Genomic DNA, 19,362 nt, shown 5'->3' with positions numbered 1-19,362 from the left:
ACTAAACAACACACACACACACACACACACACACACACACACACACACACACACACACACACACACACACACACACACACACACACACACACACTCTCCTGATTCATCTCCACCTCTCCCGGCTTAACAGCTGGGTTCCCAGACACCTCCTTTCCCCCGCTGCTTCGGCAAGCTTGTTGCGTGCTGATGGCGGGCCGCCAACTTCTGACCCCTCTGCCTCTAAATCCAGAGCTGCAAAAGCAGATTTATCTGAGCGACGCTGCCTTCGTCACGCCACAAATATGTCGCTGGTGGTGTGGCTGCAGAGCATCAATGCATCACCACGTCAACTGTTTCAACACTATCAAGAAAACATCTGTCTGGTTGTTTTATGATGCACAAATATCACCAGTGCTGCTGTGGATTCCACATCACGCCCCCCCCCCCCCCCCCCCCCTATTAGCTCTGCGGCCCCCTGAAAGTATTCCCCCTCTCCCCCTGACTAGCAGAGCCCCTGCCCATTGTTTCCTCCAACATATTTCTCTCTCCACTAAGAGCTACAAATAGTTGCAACTCTGGATCACTCCACCACTAGGATGCTGCCTAAAACCTGCCACCACCTGTGGAGATGGGAATTGGTGGGAGGGGAATGGGGGGGGGGGGGTTCATGCAGAGACCCCATTGATTATCACAATGCAGCCAATGCTAAGCAAGTTTTTTCTATACAGTATCCCAGCAGCAGCACCCTTGTGGCCATTTGCATCTGTTCCGAGAGCTCTTAAACCCTTTCATCCCACAACACAAATGAGAGATTTAGTCCTTCATCCCTGGACCTAAGCCTGAGACCAGAGACATTCAGTCACTTGTTGCGGTGCAGTACGTATGGACAGAGGGAAGAAAAGTCTCAGCCTCGTATGCATCATCATAGAGCTCCACCAGATCTTCATATCTTATAAATCTCTAAATTTCTAATTGCAGCGTTTGCTAAATCCTGGCCCTGCCCTCCTGTCTGCAGCTTTAACCAGCCATGTCAGCGGGCTGTGATAGATTACGTTTCAACCGTGAAGTCGACCCGGTCGGGCAGAATGAGCCCGCCATTGGAGTGCTATTGTATCCTGATAGGTAAGACTATGCCACTCACTGTCTGTATTCTAATAGACTTCATCAGTCGACCTAGAGAGCACTCCGCAGCTACTGAGAAGATCAAATCCAGATAGATCAAACAGTGACGGGAAGATTTCTCTGCCAGGCAAGGAGTTCATCTCCACACAAACACACACATGCGCTCTTTGCCTGCTTATCGAGGTATCTCTTTGTTCATTTAGGACATTCATCTCTCTCAAAAACATGATGCAGGACGAAACAAACAAAGCCATAGGTGGACTTAATTCACAGATGGACACCCAGCGGCAGGCCCTGGCATTTGGTGAGGACGAGAGTGTGTACTTCGGCTCATACATGTACATTTATACATGTGCACAGTGGACATGCCGTGTTTTTGTTTTGGTCAGCGCAGTCCACGCCCGTGCATGTGCCATAAGTGTAGCTCGCGTGTTGCCAGTGTCACTCTATAAATAGCATAGATTTTATTTAGATGTTGGAGAGAGAGAGAGAGAGAGAGAGAGAGAGGGGAAAGAGAGCCTCTTAAATGAGTTGCCATAGCAACAGGCACGTTCAGGGGCCCTGCTTGTGAAGGAGGGCAGGACGGTTGAGGTGGGGGGGGGTTGAAGGCATGATCATGTTAGTGTCTGTCTGCAGCTTCTTTTTCCTCCGTCTCGCTCAAAGCAGCAGCAGAGACCAACCCGTCGACACACCGGGTTACGCTTTCAAAACTAAAAAAATAAGGTTTCAAAATAAGATTATTAATCACGCGTTTCCAAAACGGCGCTCTAGTCTTCCCCTTCCTCGTTATCACACTGACTCACTTTCATCAGCATCCATCAACCTCATTCTTTCTCCGTCTCTCTTGATCCCTTTGTCTGCTGATTCTTTGCTGCCTCCTCACACTAGCACCCTCTGCTGTAAAGCACAACACCTGTGAAGGTGGAGGGAGAACAATCTGATTGGTTGGTTGTCATAAAGTGGGCAGAAAGCTAGTTATTACTAATACCCTGCGTGAGGGCGAAAGCGTTTCCCTACTGTGTGTGAAGCTGGTTGGAGGACCAGGTTGACACACACACACACACACACACACACACACACACACACACACACACACACACACACACACTGCTTTGACATGCTTGTGGGTAGAGATCAAATTCTGAGAAAATACACAATAGAAAGGTGAAAATCCAGTGTGGTAGCTGATATCACAGACATGGTTAGTCTATTCAAAGATTAGTAAATCAATAGAAAATGTACTGATATAGATCGTGAAGATGTCACATACACACGGCGATCTAATATTTAAATTGTACTTAACATCTTTGACATGCCAAAAGTGAAAACAAAATTTGGTATAACTCCTTATAGACTGAATGGTTTTTTTAATTCGCTCTTGTTGATGGTCACGTCTTTCTGTAGAAATGTCCCAAAATGTCGCTTTTTCGATGAGACATGTAAAAAAATTGTGTCTCTGGGTGCTCGCACCCCGCTGGACTTGTCATATTCAACCCCAGCACTGAAGTTAAGGACCTGTTGAGGTGGATAATCCCGGCACGGGTCAGGGGACCTGACTCACCGGTATGCATCTACTGAACCTTGAAATAAACATCCTGAACCGAGCCCCCGAAAATGCTGTTTTTAACCCTCCACGCGTGACGAGAAAAGTGTGTGCAAAAAGGAACAAACACGCAAGCAGCCTCGGTGTACTGTTGTATGGAAATGTTTTATTGTGAATGACATATACATAAAGATTAATTTATCCATGTTCTGTGTATTTTTTTGGGTCCAGCATCTCAAACAAATATGTAACATGCAGTAAATAATGTTGAAACACACTCCCTTCGTGACAGTGTCATGTGGACTCAGTAGTATGTCTCTTGTTCCACCCAACCTAGAAACCAAAGGAGACACAATTAGGGACATCATTTTGGGATGTTTCGCCTTAGATTCGGGGTTTAAAAAAATGTTTTACAGACAAATCAAAAGAAGGTATTTAAGAGGAAGGCCGATCTAAAAGTCCTTAAACTTTGAACTCAGGATGATATCATCCCTCCTGTTGTCTGTCAGGGATTCCAAGAAATGAGACCTGGCTGGAGAGCGTGAGCAAGATCCATTCCTGAATTTAGAGCTAATGTGGCCGTGACTTTCATGATGATGCCATTAGGAGAAGTGTCCAGCAGTGACAGGAAAGGCTGTGACATTTTGGTCTCACAGTTGCTCATGAGATGATGATATCATCAGCGAGGCCATTTATAATCTCCCCAAGAAGAAATGACTAAAAGGATGATAGGACGCTGACCCGTCCCTGATGCTCAAAAGGTAGACTTTTATGTGAGGGCTTCTGAATCATTAGGCTGTATTAAACTGTATTAGAAGTCAGAGTGGCTTTAATATGTGGATGCTTGAATTATATGATTGAGCATTTTTTTCCAGGCCCCAATGAGCCCGGAGCTACATTTTATTTTTAGGCCTACAACAATGAGGATGGTTGTGTTTCACAGAAGGCAAAAACAAAATCACTGGGCTGGAATCATGGTTTCCACTTGTGAGTGAACCTGTTTGACGTTACTGAGCCCAGGGTTAACAATAATCTCTTCGAGTAACTTTATCAAAACAAATGTTAAACCATATTATAAAATTGATTAGGCTTCTTATTTCCCTCATAAAAGCCAGAAGTTGTTGTACATTGTGTCAGTTTGACTTGTTTTTGTCTGTCTGATTGTGACACATTATTCACACATTATTCACCGTGGATGGGCAGTGGGATGTTCACTGATCTGTACTCTGGGGCTCAGATGTAGCAGACACACACACACACACACACGCACACACACGCACACACACACACACACACACACACACACACACACACACACACACACACAGGCACACACAGGCACCGGCACAGACAGAGCTGCATCAGAGCCAGCCCTGCATACAGGTTCTGCTCAGCTTCGTGGCTGAACGAGGCATTAACAAAGGCAGGGTTGTGGGTTCAAATCCCACCGGGCCCTTCCATCGGCCACAGTTCACTGGTCTGCGAGTTGTGGCACACGCACAGAAAGAGGCACAGGGGTGCACACAGCACATATGATACACACCTGTGTTTCATTTTCACACACTGCATTTGTTACCTGCACTGAGCTACTGCTGCCTTTGCTCTCTGTATCAAACATCATACAGCCTATTTTCCACTGCCGGCACCGGCTCTGCTACTGCAGACAGAACCCCCTCAATGTGGCGTTGCACGAAGCTGCCATGACATCATCTTCAGTGCAACACACACATGAACAATGGCAGATATGGGGGGGATGCTGTTTGTGATTACGTGACTGTTTGTCACAGCAAGGAAACAAATAAAAAATGTCTGTGAATCAAAAATTTGCAGCTGCTGTCGTAGTTGTCAGAGGTCCCACAGTAACACGGTGATTGTGACAATTCTCTCTGACCAGTCGGAGGTCCTTCTGCCCAATGAAACAACAACAAAAACAAGCCGGTTCTGGCAGTGGAAGCAGGAGGGGAGGGCGTTTAGTTTGCTTTCATTTCAGTCTCATGTTGGTCTGTATGTTGGTGCATATAATCGAACAAAAAATACCACATTTCAATTAACTTTGCTGGAAAGGCCAATAAAGGGTTGTTTTTGGTGGTGAGTGCTGGAGTTTTGGAGAAATATTGAAGCAAAACTCCAAAAAGTCAACTTTTCATGAGCTAAGAAAAAAAAAAGAAGCCTGAAGTCCAGTGAGCCACACACTCTGGACGGAAATAAAACATTTCTCTGCATCTGGTTTGGATGAAAATGAAACAATGCAGTCCTCCTCATCCTTCTTACATTCAGCTTCAAATACAGAGAACAGAAGCAGACATGTATCATAGAAAGCAAAAAGAAGGGGGAGTAAAGGTCTTACCGCCTGGGTTGCGTCTGAGGATATATCTTCTGGCTTCATCATAAAGGAAGATGAGGAGGGAGTAGGGGAAGGCACAGAACCACCAACATGGCCTAAGGTATGGATGGATAGACAGAGAGATTGGATTACAACAGGAACGTGACAAAAAAAAACAAGAGCACTCTTCTCAGCCTGTGAAGAGAGGCTGAGTGTTTTATGCCATTATGGTTGGTTGAAGCGTCTCCAAAACGACATGAAAAGCTTCGGGGGCGAACGTTACGCTTTTGAAAAGCAACTATTAGAATGAATTCAGAAGCGTCAGAAAAACGATGCAGAAAAGTAGGTAGATTCTGGGCTGACGACATATTCTGTGGATCCGCTCATCCTCTCTGCTGACACTTAAAATCCAGAAAACGTTATCTTCGAAATGACACTTTTTTTTTTATTGATGATCCTTATGGTTGTATGTTGTTTTGCAGTGTGCTCCAGCTGGTACAGAAGGACATATTTTTAAAAACCGAAAATGTGGGACAATATATATAACTCCTTTCAAAAAAAACTATCCAAAAGGAATGAAAGTATTATAAATTGTTGTTAAAATTTGACTGAGTCAATCAATTATGTTTGAATATTGTCAATGTAAATGCTGTGATGTCCTGCACATCAAGCACTCTCCTTGGCAATAAGCAGCTTTGTCATATCTGAATATAAACACAGGTAAAGCCAGAAATTAAAGGGAAAAAAAAAGTAAGAAAGAAGAAAACGAAGCAGACGAGACAGAAATAGGGACAGGAAGCCGGAGTCTGCAGGGAGAAAAGCACTCAGACACAGAGAATGAGAAGCCAAGGTTAGTTAAACATCAGCAGACAGACACCCAGAGAGAAAGGTGAGTGGGTGGCTGAGGAAGGTGAGATAGAAGAGAATAGGCAGACGCACTGGGAACAGATTAAAAAGGTAGCGAGGAAGAAAGGAAAAGGACGAGTGGGGGAAGATGCAAAACAATAACGAGTAGAACGAGGTAAGGAGTTTTCAGTTGTGCGTGCAACTCCTGAGCTAATGAGCTTGGCACATCCTTACTGCTTTCTATTTTTCTCTATTGGGCAAAAAAATCTCATTAGCACAGCTCCTGTGATTAAATCTGCCTCTGAAGTAGAAATTACCAGTGACACTAGTTTTTTCAAACAGAGATAATAAAGCTAAAACAGCACCGACTTAAATTCAATCACTGGAAAACAACAAGAAAAACTGACTGCACCGACTGATGGACAACAAACATCTGAAAGAAAAAGTATAGAAAAAACAGAAATGTCTGCAAATGAGCAGAAAAGAGGCTTTCACGGATTAAAGCTTTAATGGGGATCACCTTGTGTTCATTAATGTCTCCATACAAATTGAGACATGGAAAATGAGACAGCCACAAACCCCAAAAGTGAACGGGGAAAATTGTGCATAAAATGTTCTGGGAGGATACCAGGCACACATGATTTCTCTGCACACCGTGTTTTAGTTAGTCTGTCTGAGTGTTTTACTCACTTGAGAGGGTACATTCTGAGGGCGACGTCCATGCCCGGGCAGTATGACAGGAAAGCTGCAAGAGCCGTCTCCTCAAAGAGCCCAAAGATGAGAATTCGGTTTCTGTTGAAGTTAAAAGAACGATTAGAACAATGACTGAGTGAAGAAACGTCAGCATCCAAAAGAAGTGGATGTTTTGGCTTTTGGATAAATGTTCATAACTTCATTGTGCATGCAGACACTTGGCTCGCTGCGAGGTGACTTTGTTCCTATGTGTACATACTTCATTCCCTGCTGCAGGATGGAGTTCCTCCTGGTCTTACAGATGATCAGATCGGCCCACTGGACGACCACAATACTGGCAAAGAAAGCTGTGTGGCAGGTGAACTCTACGATCTTTCTGCGCTCGTATGTCTGGAGGATAAAAACGAAGTGAAAAAATCAGAAAACTTTCCTTTTCTTGCATTGACATGTGACTGAACAGAGCAGAGTGTTTCCTAGAAACATTAGCGTTACTGACCCACTGCTGTCCGTAGCTGTCTTCCAGGTCATTTACATATTTGTCATCCCAGTACACTCGGATTCCCAGCAGGTCCATGGGGAGGAAACCATTTTCAGCCAGGATCACAAAATATGTGAAGAATCCAGCTGTGGCCTGCATCATACCTTAAAAGAGGAAAACAACAGCGAAACTTCAGCAAACGCATTTTTAATGGTGTCACTCGGTTTCATTCATTTCCATGGCAACAAAATAATGATCAAGTAGGTAAAGAACTTGCAGTTGCAACAAAAATGAACACAACTGTCCTCACAGTGGTGCACAGCAGAGATGGTGGATGGATATAAACCGATTTATAATAAATAAACTATTAGTTACCGATCTGTCCGTAGGCTATACTGATGAGCCTCTCGTTCACCAGTTTGTCTGTCTTGGGGTTTCTGGGCTGTCTCTTCATGATGTCGCTCTCAGCTTCTTCATAAGCCAGGGAGATGGCAGGCACCTGGGAGGCAACAAGCAGTGAGGTCATTTGTTTGATCCCATCAGGGCTGTCATTGAATGTTTGTCCAGCAGTCAAAGAGCTCACCATGTCAGTTCCCAGGTCAATACAGAGGATGGTGACCGTTCCCAGGGGCAGAGGGATGTTGGCGATGATGAAGAAGAGGAAAGGTGAGATCTCAGGGATGTTACTGGTCAGAGTGTAGGCGATGGACTTCTTCAAGTTGTCAAAGATCAGACGGCCTGACAAAGACATACATCAGTTAATATTCTGAGGAGTAAACCGAGCAGTTACAGCGATGCTCGTTGCAGTCCACACAAGTCGTCTTACCCTCTTCCACTCCTGTAACGATGGACGCAAAGTTGTCGTCCAACAGGATCATGTCGGCGGCCTGCTTGGAGACGTCAGATCCAGCGATACCCATGGCAACACCGATGTCAGCCTTCTTCAGAGCCGGAGAGTCGTTCACACCGTCACCTGTCACGGCCACGATGGCTCCCTGCAGACAGAGGGAAGAAGAAAGTAATGTTAGGATGAAAACCCAAAATTTAAGACTACATTTCTGAATGCTTCCAATTCCAATTTGTGTTTTAAACTCCCTCTGATTCTGACCTGTCTCTGGCAACCTTCCACAATAATCAGTTTCTGCTGAGGGGAGGTTCTGGCGAACACAATTTCAGTGTGGTGTTGCAGCACATCGTCGAGATGCTCTTCGGTCATTTCTTTCAGCTCACCACCGTGAACAACGCAGGCTTTGGCATCCCTGAAAAGGGAAAATCCCAGCAGCGTTAGGATAACAGTTGTAATCCAACATCCTGCTTCTGAAGATCGGGTATGTTCGGGGCATTACAAAAAGAAAACGTGCCAACTGGGAAAACGGGAAATTCGTTCAGAAAATACACACTTAGCAAAAAGAAATGTTGGCATCATCAACTCTAAGGTTCAGAATAAAGTGCTCTACGTCTTTGGGACCTGATGAAATGTTAGCTCCTCGCTGCAGACTTTGAATCACACATTTGTAGCATGTGTTCAGTACCAATGCCACAGAGTGTTATGTAATATTTTGCCAAGACAGGTGACAATTCTCTGCAAAGATGAATTTCCTACATGAGGATGTTGCCAAGGCTGCTGATATTTTTACTGCATGTGTTTGAGGGTGTTTGTGATATTTTATTGTGTGTCTGTGATGTGAACACACAGACTAAACTTGCTGTTGAGGAAACAGCAAAGCTCAGAGCCACGTCAAGATTTATTTGTCTGCAGTGAATTGATGGTCAAAGCCTTTTTGGCTGAATAGATTGCAGGGCCTCGTTAGCCAACGCTGATTTAATTTTGTACTTATTAGTGGTGATATTAGGCAAAATTGATGGCTGTGCCACTGAAAGATTTTACACAGATGCTACATAAGTACTAACCGGGGGTTGACCTCTGAAACTGGGACATTGAGGCGGGCAGCAATGTCCTCAACAGTCTCATTGCCTTCTGAGATGATACCCACACCTTTAGCAATGGCCTTTGCGGTGATGGGATGGTCACCTGTGACCATGATGACCTGAGAGGAAGGAGGTAAGACAAAACACTTAACCAGCAGTTCTGTGTCCTGAGTTTTACAGATCAAATGATGCAAATACGAAGACACCTGAAATCACTGCATACCTTGATTCCAGCACTCCTGCATTTCCCCACAGCGTCGGGCACAGCAGCACGAGGAGGGTCGATCATGGACATGAGGCCGATGAAGCACAGGTTCTCAGTGGGGAAGTTCACATCCTCAGTGTCAAAAGCAAAGCCCTCTGGGAACTGGTCGTCAGACAGGTGGAAGTGACAGAAACCTTGATAAGACAGGAAGAAAATGTTCATGAGGAGTTCAAACATTTCCCTTTTTATCCACCAGCTAATTAAAGATACAATGATGCAGAACGGCGCAATGTTGTACCCAGTACTCTCTCTCCGAGTCCTCCCAGCTCCACGTAAGCATTCTGGAAAGCGTCTTTCATCTCGTCGTCCAGTGGCTGCTCTTTGCCCTGCAGCATGATGGTGGAGCAGCGGTCCAGAATCCTCTCCGGGGCTCCTTTCATCACCAGCAGGTGCTTGGTTTCTCCAGGGGTTACGTTCTTATGGATGGAGAGCTATGGGACGAGAGAAAGGCTGCATTTAAGTGCTCTTTCTATTGTTACTGACCACTAGAGGGCACAAGTCAGCATTTAACACTACAAACGTTGTCTTGCAATTGCTTGTTTTTTTTGGGCTATAATTCAAAAGTTTTAGATAAACAGTGTGGATTGTTTACCTGGTATTTGTTTGTAGAATTGAAGGGGATCTCAGAAAGCTTGTCGTACTTGTCTCTCATGCCGTTAACGGACCCGCAGCACAGCTCAATACATTTGAGCAGGGCAGCTTCTGAGGCGTCACCGGCTACATCTCTCTGTGGATTCAAGCAAAAGACGATGAGTTAGATCGATTGGACTGACCCAAACAAGAATCACATCACATCTCCAAGTTTATTTCAAAGTATGCTGTCCATGATAAACACTTCTTTTAACATGTAGTTTGTTAGAGAATTTGTTGATTTAGAGAAGAATTTTGAAGTTTAGGCCCTCGAGTGTTTATCATAAACAACCTCCTCTGCCACAATGCAGTCTGTAAAAGTAATACACTTGCCAGTACTCCTTATATATGATAAATCAATGGGTCTGTCTGGCCACCTCTTGCTAAAGCCCCAGCTACAGACTTCTGAAAAAGCCTTTAATTCTGTTGAGTGCTTTTTATAAAGATTTGCAGGGCAGTTTGGCTGCATTTGTGTTTGGATCCAAAAAAAGTTCCTCGCCAAGAACACTTCCCACACAGTCACTGCGTCTCATGATCCATCTGTAGTATAGAATCAAATTCAAGTAAAATGTTTTCAGGAGGAAAAATATTCCATGAAGTCATTGACTCTGTTCTTGTTTACAACCGGGGCGAAGAGAAAATGTCACCGATATCTTCCTTCGGTGGTGAATTATTCAGGCTCTTTTGTGGTGATGAGAATAGGTGAACTCGAGCAAAACGTTTAGTGTTTGGTAACCAGGAGAGTTTGTAAAAACGTATTTCACCTTCAGAATGGGAACGCTGGACTGTTCAGCCAGGAAGACGGCGCGGTTACAAAGTCCAGCGATTCTGGCCAGAGCAGCCCAGCTGGCCGAGCTCCTGTCGAAAGAGGCTCCGCTCTGGTTCTCGGTGGTGTCGGCCTCGTGGATCTGGTTGTCGAACCACATGTGGGCTACGGTCATCCTGTTCTGGGTCAGGGTGCCGGTCTTATCTGAGCAGATGGTGGAGGTGGAGCCCAGCGTCTCGACAGCTTCCAGGTTCTTCACCAGGCAGTTCTTCTTGGCCATACGCTTGGCAGTCAAGGTCAGACACACCTGGAGAAAAAAAAATTAAATATTAAAAGCTGTCACGGCTACTGTCTTTTTATCAATATAATCCATTATGAGATTAGGATGTTCACAGCACAACTCACAGTGACAGTAGCCAGGAGACCTTCTGGCACGTTGGCCACAATGATACCAATGAGGAAGATGACGGCTTCCAGCCACCCATACCCGAGGATGAGGGAGAGGATGAAGAAAGACACACCCAGGAAGACGGCCACACCAGTGATGATGTGGATGAAATGCTCGATCTCTTTGGCAATGGGAGTTTTGCCGCCATCCAGACTGGAGGCCAGGGTGGCGATACGACCCATGACGGTGCGGTCTCCAGTGTTGATGACGACACCTTTGGCAGTACCTGAATAAAGTTTTTAGAAGTCAGGTTAAGCATAGCAGATATGAGAAGCAAATATTGTTCAGGTGAGTTCACTGATAAACTCATGATTTAATTTGGTTCAATCTTGAAATCAATCTGGCCTGTGACACGTACAGTGTGCAGATAACTCTAACTAACTGTACATAAATTAACTCCATCCCTGCGATTTCTGCTTCAGCCACTAGTTGCTTGTTCTGTACCTTCAACACAGTTGGTGGAGAAGAAAGCGATGTTCCTGGTTTCCAGTGGGTTGTCGTTGGAGAAGTCTGGAGTACGAGTCTGGGGCTCTGATTCACCAGTCAGGGAGGAGTTGTCCACCTGGAAGAGGAAAAAGACAGCGAGAATGAAACATCAGAGATATCCAGGTGAGTGAGAATAATATATGAGGGAAATAATTAAGAGAAAATGAACTACATAATCTATATAAAATCTACATAAATAAAATATTAGATATTTCAAAACTCTGCTCAGTAAGAATGTTTGATAGGTTGAGATACGGACCTTGCAGCCGTGAGCAGAGATGACTCGCAGGTCAGCAGGGATCCTGTCTCCTCCTTTCACCTCCACTAAATCTCCGACCACCACCTCCTCAGCGTTTATGCTCTTCTTCTCGCCGTCACGGATGACCAAGGCTTGCTAAGAAATCAAAGATGAAGTGTGTGTATTAAGGGAACATCAATTAAACACGTCAGAAGACATGGCACTTAATGAGAAGGTTTGGATTGTATTCTCAGCAGCAGTTCCCTCGCTCGCGAAGTTTCTGTTCTTTCTTTTGCAGATGTCCCATCATGGAGCTGCATGTCTCTGCTCTGCGATCGTCGTCTCTTGTATCTCTATGCTGTCCTTTACTCTCTCTGCTCTCCTCTCACCCCAACCGGTCGAGGCAGATGGCCGCCCACCTCTGACCCTGGATCTGTCGGAGGTTTCTTCCTGTTAAGAGGGAGTTTTTCCTTCCCTCTGTTGGAGGTTTTTCTCCCTTAAAGAGGAGTTGTTTTTTTCCCTCCTAGCTTATGTGGGAATTGTTGGGTTTCTCTGTATAATATTGTAAAGTTCTGCTGTAAGGACTTTGATGTGTTAAGTGAGAAATGAGAATGTACTGCCAGTAAAATCTCACCTGTGGGACCAGGTTCTTGAAGGAGTCCATGATCTTGGAGCTCTTCGCCTCTTGGTAGTAGGAGAAGCAACCAGTGATGATGACGACAGCAGAGAGCACAACACCCAGGTACAACTACAGGAGGAGAGACTTAGACTTAATTCTTCAATTATTGGATAATATTTACACATCGTACACTATCTAACTAAGACATCCTTACGTTATCATTGGCCGGTTCATCTTCTGAGGCCGCCTGGATACCGTAAGCCAGGAAGCAGAGGATAGCTCCGATCCACAGCAGCATGGAGAAACCACCAAACAGCTGGAAACAACATCAAAAGACATTCACATTTTAAGACTTGTTTTCCTGGCGACAACAAATCAGACTGAATTTGCTTTTCTACAATTTGAGTATTCAAAACCAGCTTTGCATTGAAAATGTAGCAGTGCCAACTCTGAGTTTCAGCCCAGAAAAGGGAGACTTTTACCTGTCTGCAGAACTTGACCCATTCAGGCGTCGTGGGAGGAGGGGTGAGGGCGTTTGGGCCATCACGGGCCAGGATCTCTTTTGCTCTGGAGGAGGAAAGACCCTAAAAAGAAAAACAAATAGCAAGGAGAAAAGTTTAGTGGTGCATGTTGAATAAATACTGCACATGCTTCCCTTAACAGTTCGGGGCAGGGTTGAGTCATGAGTATCTGTCCAGGCGGTGATGTGTGCTGTTAGTTCTGTGTAAACTGTGAAAAACTGTAATAGAAAAACCTGCGGGTCTGGTTTGTCTAAATCTGTCTTCGTCTTCGTTTACTGGAGGGAAACGTGACGGAGAACGAGAACGTTTCCTGCGGAACAGTTTTATTTGGTAAATAGGTATTAAAGTTAGGTTGACACAGGAGCAAAAGAAACCACAGCCGCAGGAAGAAAAGATCTCAGTAATCTTACAATAACAGCTTCCTCTTTTTAAAAGTAGACAGTCGAAAATTGAGTTTGTGGTAAATCATAACTTGTGATATCAAAAGAGGAATGCAGGGCATTCAGGTTGTCTCTCTTTTATCAATGAACAATGTGTATTTTGATAAAGTTGAGATCACCTTTTCTTAGAGTGTATTAAAATGGAGGAAGAATTTAGAGTAAAGTGTGAGTCAAGGTCTCTTCAGGAGTGAAATGCAGCATTTTTTTCTTGTTGGTAGAGTCAATAAGATCGGTGTTCCTGCGTGAATGAAGTCTTTGTTTTGGGGCAAACTCAGACAGATCAGATTTCAGCAGGTAATTAGCATCAGTCAAGAATCTGGCCTCTGGGGTTGTATTGGCTTGTGAAATGGGATTCTTTGTGTGTGTGTGAAGAGCATCTAGCCATACAGTTGAGCCATTTTTTCGGAAATATCACTGAGTTCTGTTTGTGATGCTCATAGCAGTGAAAAATTGTGTTTCTACAGACTCCCCCATGAGTAGAACTTCTTTATACCAAAGAAATAGTCCCAATAAGCATGTTGATAGTGTTCTGTGGATTATTCAGAGCAGCGGTTGAACATAATGTCCCTCTCATGATATTGCAAAAATATCTCAAGATAATTTAAGGGATAAAACAGAACAAAGATATGATACAGCATTTTTGGGGGGTAAAATGCTTGACACTTTTACCTTTTCAGGCCTCATTTAATCCCTCAAATTAGACAATTTGGTATGTGGTTGAGCTGCTTCTAACTCATGTCGAAACTAAGGCCACAACATGCGATGTGGGTCATGAGCAGACTGACCCAAGGGTCACTAGCCAAAGCTTTTGGTCACAGAATCACAGGGATGCGGTGTCTGGCAAAAAAAAACAACTGTTTTGATTGTTAAGAATAAAAATGACATGTTTCTGTGCTCAAAGTACGTCAAACAAAATTTCACTAATCTCCATAATATTGAGGCAGAGGCAGAAAAGACAGCTGTAAACAAAGGCCACCAACATACAAACCTGCAGGGCTAGATGCCACCTGAGGGAGGTGAGAATTGTTTTAGCTAAATCTGTATCTGTACAACTTTCAATACATGAAAGTCTGTCACTATAAAGTGTGTCTTTGTAGTTGTGTGCTTTTGACCTCTATCTGTGCTGGCAGATCTTCTCTGACCTTTGGGCTTATCTTCCTCTGTGAAACTGCCACCAGCAGCCAGTACAAAAACAGCGAGTTAGTACACTGATAGTGCTCACCCTGCTTAGATCGGTTCCATATTTTCTGTGAAGTTCATCCAAGGTTAGCTTGTGATCATCCTATGGAGAGAAAGAGAGAGGGGGTAGGGGGGGTTGTGAGACATTGCGTAAAACAAGTCAAAATCCCTGTCATTTTCAAGCCGCAGATATTATCTCCTTTGAGGATTAAAAAAATGTCCCGTCATGTCCCCCAGAGGGACGCAGGGAGCATAAAGATAACAGGTCAAAATGGGTCATCTGATCAGGATTATGGATGCACGTCATTCCATAGAGTGTGATTTTAAGATCAGTCAAAGCAGACATTCGAGTAAAATTAAAGTGTGTTGATGATTGAAAAGTCACAGCCAAACATGAGGCCCAAGCCGCCGCAAGCTCGGTCACGTATGGATTCATCAGTTTGCTGCGAGCAAACACTCCATCCTGATGAATCAATGTCACCCAACTGATACACTGATGTTTGCTCCCAAGAGTATTGCTCATGTGTTTTGACGTTTTGTTGGGGTTCCCCTGGGAGTGGAGCCCACTATTTCAGACTCATATCTGCACTTGGTTCAAAATCAGAGCCATAAGGTGAATTTTAGTGGATGATTTCATCACCTGAAGTGTTGTTTTTCTTAGAGAGTGCCTATAACGAAAGGAAAAGTCTTAACCCAGCAGCACTGTCTTTATTTTTTAAATAAAACAACGAGGGGAAAACAGTAACGAAAGTGTCTCTACAAATGAACAACCAGAGGAGCTGACACATTCATGTGCCTACACTGTTTTGTTTTTTTTAGTAACGCCTACAGCGAGTGAATGAATAGAGATTTTTCCGATGTAATTTGGATGATCTGCAATAATATCTGACTCCCACTTTTCATTTTTTTTTTCAAATGTAAAACAAAAAAAAGTATTGTAATCTTTATACAGAATGCAAGCCAGTGAAGTAAAGATGCCCACGCTGGGTTTCTTGGGTGAAACATTGACCTCAAATATGTGACAAATCCTTGTTGTAATTGGGTTGGTGATGAATAAACCACTAAAAGAACAATAATCTCAATTAATTTTCCATTTCAGTGTGGCAATAATAGTTTGTATTTTTCCATTATATATAAGGACAGTATGTCATGTTGTAACCATCTGTTTGCATCCATTACGACTACATAGAAGTAGTAAAGACTACAATGTTTGAGGAATAATATTTGTTTACTACAGAATCTAATTATTATGATCTGCAGTAAAAGCAGTCTTTTGACCTTCTTATAATACTCTATTATATGTGCAAGTATGCAAACAATTGCAGCTGTGGTCTATGAACGAATGAATAAACAAATGAAAGCATCAGCTCACGCCACTCAGTGACAGTCTCCCATTATATTACCTCCAGAAAGTTCACTTGGAGCAGCTTAATGTTTCAATCCTCTACTGCTTGAAGTTTATATCAATAATGTATGAAAAAAATTGATTAATTTGACCACTGAAAAGTTGCTGTCCTTAGCTGTTACTGGCTGAAGGGAGTCCCGTCACATTTACATGCCGTTTCGAGGAAATGGGTGTATTTGCACGGCACTGCCTCTCCCGACGCTGTGTTGTATTATAATAAGAAACAAAGTGGTCCGTAGCAAATGCACCGTGGATAATATGTTATCACATGCCACAAACAACTGCTGCTTTTTTTAACTGTTAATCAGCAGTTCCTCTGAAGCCAGTTGTGGATATTTATTCTACTAACTTTGATATTCTGGCTCCTAAACACCAACATTTTGATCATGTTTGGACGGCCAAATAAGGAACAGTCTGTGGACACCACTGCTGTCCTGCTCAATCGAGCTGAACGTCTTCTATACTTGGCATTTTCTGTTAGACTTTGTCACATTTTATCAAATTACCAGCTGCATTATGTTGGAATACTTTCCATTGTCTTCAGCTGGACTTTGATGCCTCAGTTAATTGTATGATGGTACAATAATCATTAACATGTCAGCTACTTGCTCCCTACTTACTCTTACTAGTTTTACCATTGTCCAATATGCTATTATTATTTAACCACAGTTCAAATCTAGAAATCAGTGGATTATCAATAAAAGTAAATCAGCGCTGCTCTTGTGTTCCGAAAGTTAAACTTATTTATAATTAAAATCATTTCTGCAGACCCACTTTCAGCAGCAGCCAGAAACATTAAAGACAGCGCCTGCTGTTAATTGCAGGAAATGATATGCCAAGTCAGGGAGGTCACGGCAGATTGGAGATACGGTTGCTATGGCATTGAAATGTCCTTCAGTGGCGCCAGGACTTTGAGATCTAGTTAAGACGTACAGAGAGACAATAACCATAAATGTGTCACCAAGATGTGAATTTTATTACCTAATAACCTGCCAGACTGTGTGACCTACTGGATGACATTGGGCAGGATGGACTGTTGCTACCTTCAACAAACTAACAGTATGTATCTACACCTGTACTGAATGACCTTGTCAAAGTCATTTCACATTTAAAGTTCATCACTGCAGAATAACTGTAAATTACTGTGATGCAGATCATTTCAACATGACTTGTTCACCAACTTCTAACCGGTGCTTTGAGATGAAACGTTAATCTGGCTCTTTGTGAACTGACCTTGTCAAGGACACGATATGATGAAAGTTAGAAGGCATGTTGATTTTTAATAAGCTGTTATAAAGAACAGAGGCGAGCTGAGTTTTTGGCAAATGTCTCCTGCTTAAAAAAACTATTTCAGGTGAAACATTTAAAATTGATGATGGTAAATCCCTCAGGATCCCTTTTCATGTACTTAGTCATGAAGTTAAAACCAGTGTCTCACTGACCTTGGGAAATGACCTCAGCCCGCTACAGATTCAGATTGAGTAAAAGCTGACACCGGTGGAAATTAGCCAACACAGGATACTTCAAACCCTCTTTGACCTTTATGTTTGCAACTTTACAACTCTGCACATTTCTAGCTTAGAAGCTTAGTGCACTGATGAATGTCTCAGTGTCTGCCTACACATTACAGCTGCAGATTAAATGAAATTTACTTGACTGACTGAACTAACAATGATATAAGAGTGAAAGGAAATTAGAAGTCTTTACTGTTTGTGGGAGACGGATATGTTTTGAGACTCTAAAGACTGCAATGACAACAGAGCCTCTCACCCATCATTTAAGCATTGAAAACCAATCCAGATAAGCATGACTTAGAAGTTAATGATAGCTGTGAACTCCTTAATAACATGTGACAGGACATGCAGTGGTGTAAGTAGCAATCTTTATGAAATATGAGGCAGACATCTCATGTGACTAGCCATGAGGCCAAAGCTGAAGTTTGTCTCAGCCATGAGTGTGTCATTGCTGTGACTAATGGTAGAGACCAAGTGTTAACATGGCCTGAATAAGACTGACAATGTGTATGGGAGGTTGTACAGTTCATTAATTCAATCCATCAGTTTTAAGTAATGGGGATTTTGCAAGTTAAAAGCTCTTTACAACTGGTTTAGAAGATGTTTTTGAGTGCTTAAGTATCACCATGGCATAATGAGATTACCCCCAATTAAGTGCTGAAGCATTAGATAATTACAAGTTGGCTTTAATTTCATGTACTCACCAGGTCAACTTCTTTTTTCAGATCGTCCATATCCTTTTTGTCTTTCCCCTTCTTGCGTTTCTTGTCGCCGCCATCTGAGGTTGCTGCCAATTTGTACTCATCTTTCCCCCTCTGGATTGAAGAAAGTGAGACAAAAAGAGCCTCTGAGCAAGACTGACCACATGTAGGAAGATTGCTCTGAAACTTCCTCTATTCTTGAACAAGTAAGAGCCGAAAGCAGCGTCAACTTTACTGTTCAAACATGCTGTGAAACTTGTGTTAATCATTGTCAGAAGGACGGTGAATTAAGATCCAATCTATAAAGTTTTGACTTAACAGAAATGTCTTTAACTGTAAAAGAAAGTTTAAGCTTGCACAGCAGATTTTAAAGGTTCAAAGTATGGCAGGCAACCCACAACTGTCTGGCTTAACCAATAACTTATGACCAAAACTTGGTCTGAGCACAAAACTGGAAAATGAATAAACAGCGTGAGTATAAATTCTCTTAGAAACAAGGCCAAAATATGTGACAAAGTTCCCATACTTACTCCCAGCCCCATGGTTGCAGTGCAAGTCTGAGAGCAGTCAATCCAATTGTCTTTTTAAATTGAAACTTCCCTACTCCGCCTCTCTCTCGCTCGCTCTCTCACACACACACTCTCTCTCTCTCACACACACACTCTCTCTCTCTCTCTCTCTCTCTCTCTCTCTCTCTCTCTCGCTCTCTCTCTCAGCCCTGCTGCGTCCTGTGTCTTCCGCACTCAGAGCAGAGAAGATAGGTTGCTCACATTTGCATACCTTTATACCCTAAACTGCTCTACCTGTGCTGGAGAGGTGGAGCTTGGGGGAAGAGGAGACGAGGGGGAGCTGAAACTAGACAGGTGAGTGGCAGAGTTGTGGTGGGGGGTGCACTGGAAGAGGGAGGTAATGTTAGAGGAGGAGTGCAGGAGAAAGAGGAGGGGTGAATCTTGCTCAACTTCCCTGTTTTGTTCTCACTGCTTCCCTTCTTTACTCGTTTTCCTTTCTGTCGCCTTAAATCCATCCTTCATTCTCACGAAGCCACATTTTCACTCGGAGCATTCACGTGGTGTGAACGACTAAAACCCGCTTCAGTTTCAGAGAAACTCGAGTGAATCCCTGTGTGTACTGTCTCAGTCTGTGTGTGCTTAGTTTACAGTACAAACAGGGACAAACAGAAAAACAAAAAAGGCAAGATAGTGGAATAGTGAATAAGAGACACATACAGATAAAGCCA

The 19,362-nt window shown here is 43.3% G+C and overlaps 1 protein-coding gene across 1 annotated transcript; it reads right to left on the bottom strand.

The window, feature by feature from the left end:
• Positions 1-2,790: 2,790 nt before the first annotated feature.
• LOC138206889 (sodium/potassium-transporting ATPase subunit alpha-1) lies at positions 2,791-18,875 on the bottom strand. Its single transcript, XM_069163728.1, has 23 exons — positions 18,656-18,875; positions 18,129-18,239; positions 14,549-14,608; positions 12,848-12,949; positions 12,580-12,681; positions 12,381-12,494; positions 11,768-11,902; positions 11,467-11,584; positions 10,980-11,248; positions 10,573-10,881; positions 9,771-9,905; positions 9,417-9,609; positions 9,137-9,312; positions 8,896-9,032; positions 8,093-8,243; positions 7,811-7,979; positions 7,568-7,722; positions 7,360-7,483; positions 7,003-7,148; positions 6,766-6,896; positions 6,504-6,605; positions 4,992-5,083; positions 2,791-2,977 (listed from the first exon to the last, which is right to left on the bottom strand). Exons 1-23 carry the CDS (start codon positions 18,665-18,667, stop codon positions 2,949-2,951), a joined length of 3,072 nt encoding a protein of 1,023 aa, XP_069019829.1. The 5' UTR covers positions 18,668-18,875; the 3' UTR covers positions 2,791-2,948.
• Positions 18,876-19,362: the final 487 nt, after the last annotated feature.

Source organism: Embiotoca jacksoni, unplaced genomic scaffold, assembly GCF_022577435.1.
Source record: "Embiotoca jacksoni isolate LCO1_2020_lvr unplaced genomic scaffold, fEmbJac1.0.p SCAF_30, whole genome shotgun sequence".
In the NCBI taxonomy this organism is placed as follows: domain Eukaryota; kingdom Metazoa; phylum Chordata; class Actinopteri; family Embiotocidae; genus Embiotoca; species Embiotoca jacksoni.
This window is presented reverse-complemented; position numbering and strand designations above follow the sequence as displayed.